The 13516-nt window shown below is 41.2% G+C and overlaps 1 protein-coding gene across 3 annotated transcripts in view; it reads left to right on the forward strand.

Moving 5' to 3' along the window:
- Fam149a (family with sequence similarity 149 member A) overlaps window positions 1-10886 on the forward strand; it is a 46296-nt gene extending 35410 nt beyond the window's left edge. The window contains exons 9-14 of one of the 3 annotated variants that reach the window (XM_040731964.1): window positions 412-524; window positions 806-1009; window positions 3355-3475; window positions 4820-4948; window positions 5036-5114; window positions 5534-6655. In XM_040731964.1, coding sequence (XP_040587898.1) covers window positions 412-524; window positions 806-1009; window positions 3355-3475; window positions 4820-4948; window positions 5036-5114; window positions 5534-5775 — 888 coding nt within the window. In that variant the 3' untranslated portion in view covers window positions 5776-6655. Of the gene's footprint in view, window positions 1-411; window positions 525-805; window positions 1010-3354; window positions 3476-4819; window positions 4949-5035; window positions 5115-5533; window positions 6656-8337 lie in introns of those variants that run through there. The other 2 variants (XM_005066655.4, XM_040731965.1) reach the window with 2 other exon arrangements.
- The last annotated feature ends 2630 nt before the right edge of the window (window positions 10887-13516 follow it).

Consider the following 13516-nt stretch of genomic DNA (forward strand, 5'->3'; position numbering starts at 1 on the left):
CCAAGAGGAAAAAACACAAATCTGGTTTGGAATACATAGACAGAAAACCTTCATAAGGCTGAACAGAAACAGATATGAATGGGGTTTGTAGTTCAGGTAAAGCTTGTCTATCAGTCTGTACTGATAACCCTTCTTTACTTTTCCAGTTTGAAAGTAACTTTTGAAGTAGCTACTTGCTTGCCAATGCGTTTTGTGTCTGATACATTCAATATAATAGTCCTTGCTTTGTTTCATATGAATATGAATTATATAAAGATGAAACCTATAATTTTATTTATTTATAAAATGCTGCCTTTGGTACATTATTCCTTTCATTAGCTAATTGGTGCCATTGCCTGCCTACTTATTCCAAACAGGCATCCATCGATGAAATGTCCTGGGTATTGATTAATGTTACTGCTCTGGTTTTAGTTTTCTCAGCTCCATCGATTTTCCAGCAACTTCTATAGTGACTTGAGTGGTGTAATGACGATTCAAGCCAAACCCCTTCAGCAGAGACCCGCATACTTTGCAGATAAAGCACAGTAAGTATTAAAGAATTACCTAGCATGCAAGAACAGAAACAGATTCCTCTAGTGTCAACCACCAGGTTAGGAGAGATGAGGAAAGGCGAGCATCGCTGTGAGTTCTCCACCCCTCGATCTTTACTATTAGATCAGCAATCTTTCTCTTCCTGCTCTTCATTGACCTATCAATAGAAATGTCCTTCCCTTCAATACATTCTCCAGACAGTGTGCTCTGTTGCTTTGTGTTTCCTGTCCTCAGGAAACTAGGTATGATCCTTAACTAAGTTTTCATTCCCCAGGAATGAACAAGATGACAAACTATCTGGGGGAGGGATCGGTGCATCTTCACGGCACCGACTTGGCCGCATCCCAGACCCTCGAGGACCACCGACTTCTGCCAAGAAAACACCAGTGCATAGGAGACTGCCTTCGATTGCGTCAGACCCACAGAGACTGAAAACCCCCACCGTCTATAGTGATGAAATTCTGAGGGGAACCAAACTGTGAGTCTTGTTTCTTTCATGGTAGACTGAAGGCCACAAGGGTCTGGGCCACTTGTCACTTTGGGCTGATGAACTGGTGGGCATGGTGAGCGGGTCCTCCACTAGATGTTACATCAGCAGTTTCTAAATGAGTTCATCTGTTTGATTTTGTTCTGGTAGCTGTCTACTAGAGTAAAAGCCCATGCAAATGCCCGAAGCTCAGGTCACTAAGAAAATGAAACTGATGGTGGGTGAGTTTGGATTAATTTAGTGGCCCCATTTGTAAAAATGAAAATTAATGCTTCTAAATTACAAAGCATATTTTATGGAAAGGTTTATGCAAAAATTATGCATGGTCATGCCTTGGATATAGATGTTCCAGCCAATTGGATACAATTACAGACCAAGTACATGACAGTGGTCACTTAAGGTTGTGTTGATATCTGGCATCATAGTTGTTTGTGTAGGTTCACTGTGGGACATTTACACAATGACAGGCTGACCTGAGAATGCATTGCTCCAAGAATTCCCAACATTAAGCTACACCTAGGTTACATAAAAATGCTTAAAAATAAATAAATAAACAAACAAGTAAATAAATAAAGGGTCAGGGTCTGGAGAGATGTCCCAGTTGTTCAGAGCACTGGCTGCACTTCCAGAGGACACAGGTTCAATTCCCTGCACCTATGTGGTGGCTTATTTAGAGCTTACCCACTATGGCTTCAGTTCCATGTGACCTGACTACCTCTTCTGGCCTCCAAGGCCACTGCATGCATGTGATTTGATCACATATGTGCAGACAAAACACCCATACACATAAAATAAACCTTTTTTAAAGTTTAAAGAAGCGTTTTCTACTTTCTTTAGAACAGAAAGTAACATCCAAGGCTAATGAGCAAGGTATTTGTTTCTTCCCTCATCCCAGAACTCTAAGGAGCTTCCTGCTAACTACTCATCTGCCAGGAAATACCTTAATAATAACAGCTGTTAGTCTATTATTACTGTTTTTAGTCAACATGAAAGCCAACTGCAACTATCATAGAATCACTTGAAACATAACTATCGGTGAATTTCCTGCCAATTTTATGCATGCTCTTAATTTTTCTTCTCTATTATATTCCCTCTGCTCTAGAATTATCCATCATATAATACATTGCTTTGTCATATAATTTTTTAATCTGACATTATACCATTTGTATTTCCCATGCCGCAAGTGTGATTGTGATTGAAAGAGTGATTTTAATAGCCACAAACTAACTGTATGGCTATATGGCTATTTAGTAAGTATTTGTTATTAGTGAAATTTCCCATTTGTTGTTGTTTATAGTATCACTGTGAGGTATAGCAAACATAATTTTGTAGCACTTATTAAGAACATCTTTAAGTTGTTTCTTGCTGGAACTGTATAGAAGCAAAACTATCAGGTCAAAGATTATGAATATTTTTAATATTCAGACTTTGCCAGGATGCTTCTTAGAATGGCTGTGCCTATTTAGAGCCTCACTGGCAGGATAGGTACCTCATTCTCTGTAACCACTACTGGTCAAAACTTTACTATATTGTCAGGGTCATAATTTCATTACTAGTGAATAAATTAATTCAAGTTGTTTCTAAAATATCTATTTTTATACAGAAAAAAGGCAGATTTTAAAATACTGATGTCTGATAGGTATACTCTCTTGTCTTTACTATATTTTAATTTGTATTTTCTCTCTAAATGCCAAAAAATGAGCTTTGCAGTCAGTGTGTAAAATCCAAAACAAAAGTATCACATTGACATCATAGCATCAAATCTATGAAAAATGTAGAAAATGGGTTATTCCTGGTGGCTATTGTTCTCCTGACAAACAACATTTTCTCTTTAACTCCGTGTTGCTTTTTAGCATCTTGAATAAAGCTTTGCAGTCATTCTCATTTAAACTCTGTGCTTTTATAGTTTATTGTATTCTTCATTGATTGTTCCACTCCATAAACCTCTATCATTTCTATTCAGGATGAATAGTAATTAATAGATTAGTGTTCAGAATTTATACCACAGTACCTTATTATATGCTGGATCAGGGTTATGCAGGCTTTCACGTGAATTGTCATTAACTCATCAGATGCTCTAGGGAGGATCTGTCTGGAACACAGCAATTCTGTACACTTTCTAGCATAGTTGTGCACTCAATACATGCAAGCTGATATTCATTGCTCAACACGGTCAATGTGAATAGTGCTGCTTGCCCCAGCTTAATATTTTATCTTCCTAAAATGCAGTTTGTTGTCATGAGTGCTGTTTCTGCAAGCAGTTGCAATCACCAGCTCAGATCATCCCTTCTCTTCTGTCTACTCCAGTGTTTAGTTGAATGTTGTTGTGTTTACAGGCACATTGGCATCGACCACCTGCCTTCCTCAGCAATTGCAACCTCCCGGAGCCGGTTACCCCCAATAGGCTCCGAGGCTGGGGAGCTGAACACGGCAGCTTCTGGATCCCGCCCTGTTTCTGTAAGATGAATTCCATTGTAATCACAACCATTTAGATAGTCTGTGGGAAAACAAACTTGGCACTCAGAGAACCCAGTTGTACCAAAGAGCTGTCTAGTTAGCTGTGTTCAACATGTCTTCACAATCTTCTTCTAGAAATTGAATGGCTTGTGAGACTCTAGAGAGAGTGGAAAGACTTGCTCACTATTTTATGAAATAAACCTCAGCTTGAACTAAATGAGAAAGTCCAGGCATCAATGACAGACCTGAAACTCTGATTGGTGTAGTGAAGACAAGAGCCTAAGGGGCAAGAGACAGGTAGTTCTGCACTCAAGTGTGGCCACACACATCCTGACTTGGTACAAGTAACTTCAGTGGTTCTCGGTTCTCACGTCTTTAGTTAGTAATAGCCATCAAGGAGTCCTTGCCAGCATTAGATGCATTCATAAACTTTCAATGTCTTGTACCAAGTAAGAGCTCAGTAGCCAATGCCCCTTGTATCTGCTCTCCTTTTTAGAGCTAACTTTCCATGTTTGTGCAGGGCAGAGGCCAATAGCCCAAGCCTAGCTCTGCCATGCAATTGTGGGGCTGGGGAAGGAGTGCTACCAGCAATGTGTATGACCAGGCCTCTCCCAGGCTTACAGAGACTCCATCTTTACTCTGGTATGAGCAATTGTATCTGCAGGACAAAGAGGGACATAAAGCAGAGACGGAGAAAACAAAAGCTAAGTTCGGCTCACACACAGACCTTAGGCAGAACTAGGACCCATTCCCAGAAAGCAAGAGCTATGGGGCTAGACTGTTTAATCCCAGGATAGAGTAATCAATGAAGCCAAAGTCAGATAAACAACTCTGTGTTTCAAAATCAAGTCTGTTAAGCCAGGTGATGGTGGCTCATCCCTTTAATCCCAGTACTCAGGAGGCAGAGTCAGGCAAATTGCTGTGAGTTCCAGGCCAGCCTGGTCTACAACACCAGTTCCTACGGCCAGGGCTGTTACACAGAGAAACCCTGGATGGAAACCTCCCCCTCAAAAAGACTGTTTCATATTTAGTATAATTTATTTACTACTACATATTTAGTATAATTTAACGTGTACAATTTTTGTGGTTAAGTTCTCTGGAGCTTATTGATATCATATTACACTGCATCTTTATTGAATTAGTGATGTGAATATCTACTCCACACACAGACTCATGCTTTAATGTTTTCTTGTCAAATCTTACACTTAGCAATCTGTCAATCAAAATGTTTGAATAAGCGGGTGATTGAATACATGAGTGAATGATTGAAACATTTGTAGGTTTCTTTCTGTTGGTATAAAGATTGTATTCGTTCTTTAAAAGAACCTATCATCTTCCATGTAGTACAGGGGAAGGCATTCACAAAACCGCGTGTTCAGTGCAATCCCTGACAGCATCGAACGGTCACCCCTTCGAGAAAGAACCATTGTCCTGGAACAGCTCTCAAGGCCCAGCACAACACATACATTCCAGGTGGGTTCTGTGTTTTCTCTAATTCCAATTTTAGATAAAAACTGAAAATAATAAGGCTCACTCTTGTTTTTCTTTTTCTCCTAATAGTCAGATACACCGAGAAAAGGTTCCCTGACACCTATGGAGTTTGTTGCTCACACTTGGACAGGTCAAAGTATTTTGACAGGTTAGCTTCTTCTGCGTGTAAAGGCAATGGGATCAACTGTGTGTGGTGACATATTTCTGCCATCTCAGAGTTCACGTGGCTGAGGCATGAGGTTGGAAAGATGGAGGCCATTCTGGGCAACGCAGTGATGGTGTTAAAGGAGAAGAGGGAGGGAGAAGTAGGAAAGAAAAAGGAGGAGGGGAGCAGTAGGAGTACAGAGAGAGAGAGAGAGGGATGGGGGAGAGAGAGAGAGAGAGAGAGAGAGAGAGAGGGATGGAGAGAGAGAGGAAGAGAGAGAGAGGAAGGGAGAGAGAGAGAAGGAAGGAGGGAGGGAGGGAGAGAGGGGGGGGAGAGAATGATGGTGCTATTTGTGAGATTGAAAATTTCAGAAAGTGAAATTGAAGACTATCTACCTCCATGCTCCTGCTTTGACCTCGTAGGAAGGAAGAGCGGGCACATGTGTTCCATGGTTGGCCTGACCTCAAACACCATGACAGACTATCACAGGCCAGCTGCTGAGTGGCAAGTGGCAATGAGAGACATGTTCCTAATTAATTGGGACCTTGCTTTCCTAAAACAAAGGAAAGGCTGTCTTTCTCCCATTATGTTCTCATTCCTTCTCAATGAACCCTTATTCTGGATCATCCATGAAAATCTAATGTGGCAGTACTTGAGAAAATGAATAGAGACTTGCTAAGTCTTTGGCAGTGTAGGGTTTTACATAAAAGAACTTATTCTGGACCTAGTATGCTAGTGGCCAAAAAACAGTTCTAGTCGGGAGAGGGGACCAGCAATGTTTTGATTTTTAAAGTGTCACCATATTTCTGTCCATGGAGGGAGCATTGCATGTGATGCACAGATCTGTAAGCTAGGGCATGTCCCAACCTCTCTGGACCAGGTCTTCTGTTTTATATCAAGTCGTGTGGCTAAAATAATCACTGGAAAATCCATGAAAAGGGAATAATAGCTAGTTGCTAGACATGCACCGCTCACTCAGAATTATAAGCCATTTGTGTTAGGGGCAGCTGAAATATTAAGGAAATATATTGTTTGAAGAAAAATTTTAATAACTTATAATTCTAAAATTAAATTAGGTTAGCACTGTATAACACATTTGTTACTGTTTTAACCAGCCTTCTTTAGCATAGTGAGATTACAGATTTCAGAGGTTTTGTTTCAATGAGGAGAGAAATCCAGAGTCCTTTATGTATAAAGTAAATGGGTATGTCACTTACTTATACCCTAAAACTTGCTTTTTTGAAAAAGTCATGCTATATAGCACAGGCTAGCCTTGAATTTATAATAATCTCCTGTCTCATCCTTCCTGCTGTTATGAACACATGTATGTTGTGCTCATGGATACTTTAGACCCTTAAGTTTTTTGTTGTCCCATTGGCTAATAGCTTTTGGATTCTTTTTGTCCTCCCTGGCAGAACTAAGTGACCCATTAGTGATAGTAGCACTTTCTCTAACAGGCAGACATGTTTCATGGTGTTTGGTGTATGTGTGTGTGTGTGTGGATATGTGTGTGTGGTGTGTGTATGTGGTGTGTGTGTGTGGTATGTGTGTGGTGTGTGTGTGTGTGGTGTGTGTGTGTGGTATGTGTGTGTTTGTGTGTGTGTATGTGGTGTGTGGTATGTGTATGTGGTATGTTTGTATGTGTGTATTTGTGCTGTGTGTATGTATGTATATGTGGTGTGTGTATGTGTATATGTGTGTTTGTGTGTGTGTGTATGTGTGTGTGTGGTGTGTTTGTATGTATGTATATGTGGTGTGTGTGTATGTGTATGTGGTGTGTGTATATGTGTATATGTGTGTTTGTGTGTGTATGTGTGTGGATATGTGTGTGTGGTGTGTGTATGTGGTGTGTTTGTATGTGTGGTGTGTGTGTGGTATGTGTGTGTTTGTGTGTGTGTGTGTGTTCATATGTGTGTGGTACATGTGCATGCTGTCAGTTATTCTCCTAAATCACTCCTCCCTCCTTTAAGCCTTGGCTGTCCTGGAACTCACTATGTAGACCTGGCCAGTCCGAGCCTTGCAGACATCTACCTACCTCTGCCTCTCAAGTGCTGGGATTAAAGGTGTGTACCACCACACCTAGTTCCATCTTACTTTTGGAGATACGTCTCTTACTAAACTTAGAGCTCACCAGTTGGCAATACTGACTGACCAGGAAGCCTCTAAGTGTCCACCTTTCTCTGTTTTCCCAGATCTGGGATTACAGGCATGTGTCACCATGCCTGGATTTTTCTGTATGTGCCGGAGATCCAAATTCAGATCCCAATACTAGCATGATGAGCCCTTTATGGACCAAACCATCTCTCTACCCCCATGGTTACTGCTTTGAACATAATTAGATGATGAGGGGGAAAGTAGGTCTCCATGTTTGTTTATGATTAAATAATGATGTTTCAAGGAAGTACTTACTCTGTGACAAGAATGAAAGCTGGGATGCAGCATAGAGCACAGGTCTGAGGATATGGTCCAATGACAGAGAACTTGCCTTGCTTGTGATATACTCTCGGTTCCAACACTAGCACTGAACAACAACAAAAAAAAAATTCAAGGTAGACTAGGTGGCTCGGTGTGTGTGTAAAAGTGCTTCTTGTTGTCAGGCCAGATAACTTGATTGTAATTCCAGGAATTCACATTGGAAGGGGAGAAGCGATTCCCAAGTTGTCCCCTGACCTCTTCAAGTGCACTGTGGTCCATGCAAGCACACACACACACACACACACACACACACACTTATTAAAATAATTCCTTTGTGAGACATGATCTCATTATGTCGTCCTGGCTAGCTGGGAACTCACAGAGATCCACATCTCTCTGCTCCCCAAGTGCTGGAATTAACCACGCTTAACAAATAAAAAAATGTTTTTAATGGAGCATATTTTAGCCTGTACTTTGCCAAGCATTTAGTCTAATGGGAAAGATGGAAAAGGCCATGAGAGAGATGAGCATGACCACCTTCTCATACTGGGCCTTAGACAGATCTCTGCTGTGGAAGGATGCATCCCAGCTACTGTGTGTGGCTGCAGGGTTGGGTGGGGCATTCTTTCCGCTTACTCAGAATTCTACATGATGATGTTTGCATTTGACTGCTTCATAGTTTATGTAAATATTACATTAAATAAAATGTCTTTAGTGTTCGAAATATGCTCTACATGGAACAGATGGAGCCATCTTTGGAGGTTGAATTTTAGTCATTTACAGCAAAATGCCCATGTCCCTTGTGTTTCAGGTTCACAGTATCTGCCTAAATCTTATCAGAGGGCAACTTTGACTGCAAGAAAGAGGTTCCAAGTGGCATCGTGATACTACTGCTCCATGTGAAGCCCTGGCCACACCATTTGTCACTTGAAAAGTGTAGGAACAAATATTACCTGGTATATAATAAACTCACCTCTCTCTCTCTGACAGCAGGAGATGGCAGGATACCCACAAGAAACATGAGTGAATAAGTAACTTAGCTTTGAACCTGCCTTTGCAAAGAGAATAAAAACTAACCTCGCCGACCTCTGTGGGAAACATGCCTGAAGCTCCTGGGACTCTAGTGCTTTGCTCAAAAGACCCTAGTATGTCCTTAAATTCCCTCTTTTCATCACGAATACTGACAAGTAGTGTTCACACACTGATAACATGAGTGCATTCCACAAGAACACGCCATTTTGTAACTCTAGACCATCACAGGATTTTGGTCTCATTCTCTTAATGATGCCATCCAAACTAAAGCGCAGTCATGTTTGAGACAATTTGACCATTTGAAAAATATTCTGGTTCTTCTGTTCATTGTGCTGACTTTAAAATAATTACTGAACATGCAATGTATAAAGTGATAGGTTTCGTGATGACAAGATTTCTCATCCCATTATTACCGTGTGATTAGCCATGAATATCTGAGAAGTCTTGCAAGCCAAGTGTGCTAAAAAAAATGAAAACAAAAACAAAGAAAGGTGGTGAGCTAGTTTTCATTGTTAAATTTAGACAGTACTTTTAAAAGTACCCCACATTTAAAGCTGAATATAAGCATAATCAAAATCTTTTGCATATGGTTCCATTAACATTTCAGTTGGCATGTTTGACAACTGGACAGGGGGAGTTGTAGCACCAGCATCCTTATGTCATTCCAACTTACTCTTTGCTCTGATGTCAACAGAGCCTCCCTCCCTGAGCCCTTGCTGAAAGCAACCTACCTTTTGCCCTTTTCCTACTCTGTATTCTTCAGAACACGTGTCCCACCTGACTACCACAGACAGGGGAGTGGAGAACAGGGAAGAAATGTCCGTTAGAGGCAAGGCCCATTTCTAGTGCTTCATCATGGTTCGTTTCATATACACACATCCCAAAGCAGATGAACTTTTCTCTTCTTTGATTATATAATTACACTACATCAATGTATTTACCGCAACCCCAGCACAGGATAGAGAACGGACGCTGGTCAAGTTGCTGTATTGACCCTTCCTTTCAGATAGACACTCTGAGTGTCACTCTCTCTGCCTAGGAGATGTGTCAAGCCCTCAGTTTCTCACAGAAAGCCGACAAAGGCATTTAGAGAATCATCTGAACCATTTCTCATCATAAGCTCTGGAAGGTCTTTGAAGAAAATATCAGTCTTAAAGCAATCGCTCTCCATATAGAGGGGTTTCTGGATGGATGAGTGGGTAGAGTCCTGCCCACCAGTTGTCTGACTGGCTGCTCTGCGGTGACCATTACTGCTAAGAGAGCCATCCACTCTGCTCTCTCACAGCCATTTAGCTCACTTCATATCAATTCCTAGGTGACGTCCAACTGTCTCTCCCTCAACCCAAGGTTTAAAACAGGAGGTACCTAATAAGATGGTGGCTCCAAGATAGATTATTATCTTGGAGCCATGGACATGATCATTTTTTCTTTTTTTTTTTTTCCTTTGGTTTTTCGAGACAGGGTTTCTCTGTATTGTTTTGGAGACTGTCCTGAAACTCGCTCTGTAGACCAGGCTGGCCTCGAACTCACAGAGATCCAACTGCCTCTGCCTCCCGAGTGCTGGGATTAAAGGCATGCGCCACCAATGCCAGGCGCCATGGACATGATTTAATGTGGCCTCACCATGTTTGCCTTCGGAGGTTTGATGTTGGATATGTATTATTTATGTCAGCAAAGTAATGCAGTCAAAATAGAACCTGGTACAGTTTTTATCTTCCAGGCATTCTGATTGGGAAGCACAGCTCCGCTAGAGGGTAGCTAGACTCAGAGGTCTTACCAATTCTGAGGCGACCTTCTCCGGGAACTTATTTTCATGTCTCTGCTAAAGGTATTTTATTTATAGGTGAATAAGATTAGTAAGTTAGCGAATGATGCTTGTGTGAGGGTGACATTGTTCAGACTGTAAAGGGAAAACCAGGGGAGTGCTTCTACAATATTTGACTTTCATAAGTGAGCCTTCACTTAGGCTGTCTCTGGTAAAAACTGAAAACTGGAAATCACTTCAGAGAAAAAAATTTCAAATGTGGGTTAGTGAGTCCGTGAATTAAAATATCTTTAATTTATCCCAAACCAAAGACAGAGTGAAAGAATTTTAAAATAATTCAAGAAAATATGACATTTGGTGGAAGATGGCTAGATTTCTCAAGGATATAAAAGGCAGTACAGATCTTTATGTCTGGAGGGAGTTTCTTTACTAATTGAGAGGTTCACTTTGAACGCCATAAATCATTTCAGTATATTTTTATTATTGTTGTTTTCTTATAATGATGGATGATTGTTCAGCAATTTAATCATTTAATTTTTAATAAAATATAAAATGTTAACAGAGTTCTCAGAATTCCATTGACTTTGTAAAAACATCCTTACATTTCCAATTTTTATGAGTTCTGTAACTATCTCTCACTTTGCAGTTTCTAACACGGAGGCTTTTGTTCTTTTCTTTTTCTCTTTCTTTTTCTCTTTCTTTCTCTCTGTCTTTTATCTTTGAATTAGGGTCTCATGTAATCCTGGGCTGGCTTCAAATTTTCTACACAGATGACCATGGCTCTGAACCCCTGATCCACCTATCTCCATGACCCAAGTGCTAGAATTATTTCTGTATATCACTACACTCAGATTATTCAATTATTTTTAAGTAGACAATCAACTTTTCCCAGAAATTTCAAAATAGACATGTAGGTAGTGAGAGGTTGCGCAAGAGCAGGGGAGAGTGGGTGAGAGCAAGAGATTGATTTGTGGAAGTGTCTTTCATCTGTAAGCACTCCAGAGAAAACTTTGTTTTAGAAGGTGACTCTTCTGTGTTGAACTCATCAGAAATATTTTTTCGAATAGCAAGCACTTTGTGTTAAATGTTTCTTTTTTTTTTAAATTGGGCTGGATGAGACAAAAGTTTCACTCTCAGAGAATGTAGATTCTAGGGGAAGAGATAAACCATAGGCAAACTGAGGAGAAATGTAGGGCCAACCAGCGATCAGCAGGACACAGAGGCTGATGAGAGAAGGTGACAGAGCACACAACTTCAAGTGGAGCAATCAGCCAAGGCCTTGCTTCTGAGATGACTCAATCAAAGGCCCAAAGATGAGAAAGTCAGCCATGGGAGTATGCACGAGAAGCTCAGGGTGAGAACTGACCCACAGGAACAGCACAGGGAAGACTCGGGGAGCAGCAGAGAGGCCAGGAGAAAATGCAGTGGTGATTAATGGTGGAGGGTGACTCACACAAGGATGCTGAGGAGGTAGCCAGCAGGGTGTGAGTATGGTGAGTGATGGTCAGAAATGTGAAACCACTTCTGCTCTGAGGATGAAGGGATCACTGGCAAGAAATCCCCCTATTTCAGGTTAGCTAGGCAGTAGCTAGGCAGATGAGAAGGTGCAGGCTTTTAAATTTACTCTGAAACTGAGCTGACAAGATTTAAAGTGTGATTGGAAAGAGGATCAAGAGTGACTCTAGAGCCTTTGCCTCATCTCTTGGAAACACAGTGGAACTGGAAAGAGAGGAAGAAAATAAGTATCGGAGCGTGTGAGAACGCTGTGTTTTCGATGCTCATTAGAAGGCTGAGTAGAAATGTCTAAGTATTCGGCTATCTGGAGAAGTACAGACCAGAGTTATAAAGTGAGTACTGTCTCCATGTGCACCTGCTCCTAGATCCTATTGTGAATTGAAAGTCTCATAAGGAAATCATGCATTTAATTTGTCTACCATACCTGTTAGTTAGCTTACCCTAAACTTCCTCAGGACACTGGCATTTAGCCTACTGTTGGACAAAAGTCATCTAATGCAAAGTCTTATTCAGTGTGTCCTACCACGTACTGAACACTGGTATCCAAAACGTGCTGGCAATACAGAACTCCACCAGTGATGGTTGTATGCAGTTACCCAACATTACCTGAGACTTTTCACTAGCCTTGGAAAAGTCAAAATTTAAAATTCAAGACTGAGTTTCTACAGTTTCTACCAAGTGTGGATTTTTTTTAAAAAGTATTATTGTAAAGTTGAAAAATCATTGCCAGCCAGTGAACATGGGTCCAGAGACGGTATTTTATTGTAAATATATGGGATTACCCAAGAGGATGCAAAGACGGTGTTACATTGTAAATGGGTGGGATTACTTGGGAACTGTCTTTGATATTCAACACACTGAGTTAAGCAGTGGAGCATATGATGTACCAGTGAAGGCTCTTTCAAGTGGGAAAAGCCCCCTTTCATATCAGTGGTCTTCAGGAAGGGAAGTGAGGAGACACATTCCTGTTTGGTTAGATTAGCTTTGTGAGGCTGGCAACCTGGCAGGAGCAGCCACACGTGTCACAGGTCCACTGCTTTAGTGTTGGCAATGCAGCCGTGTGCCCCAAAGAGCAGCATTACACTTCCTAGTGGGGATTCTAAAGGGCAGTGATGCTGTGTGCTTCATTGTCACACGGTTTCCTGTGGAAGGGTTTTGCCACACATTTCCCACACTCCCAGCTATCTGACTTAGCCTGTAACTTCAGTACTACAAGGCAGTGTGAAAAGAATCGTTACCTCATAAGAACAAGAAGGAAAAAACAAAACCCTGGAGAACTGATAAAGGTAGCAAAGCTTCTATTCTAGTATCAGAGCCCTCATCTTTAATATCTCTTTCTCATCTATCTACCCCACCCTCGAGTTAAGTTTCCAATGCCCACCCTCCTCATTAATGAAACACTGACATAGCTCCTGGTGTCCCGGCTCTGTCTGTTGCACCCTGAATACACACATTAACTTGAACTGACTCCCTGAAAACAGCCAGGGCTCTGAGGAGCGACCCTGAAGGTCCGGTAGCACTCATGCCTTCCCTTGTTTGGGAACTTTCCTTTGCCTGTATCCTTATTTGTCATTACTGAGGCATGCCCTGACCCAGTTTTTGAGGAGACAGGTTTATGTTACAACTCTTGTTTGTCCACAGAGATTAGCAGCAAATCGCACAGAAGCGTATCTTCCAC

This window comes from Mesocricetus auratus, unplaced genomic scaffold (assembly GCF_017639785.1).
Source record: "Mesocricetus auratus isolate SY011 unplaced genomic scaffold, BCM_Maur_2.0 Super-Scaffold_100026, whole genome shotgun sequence".
NCBI lineage: Eukaryota > Metazoa > Chordata > Mammalia > Rodentia > Cricetidae > Mesocricetus > Mesocricetus auratus.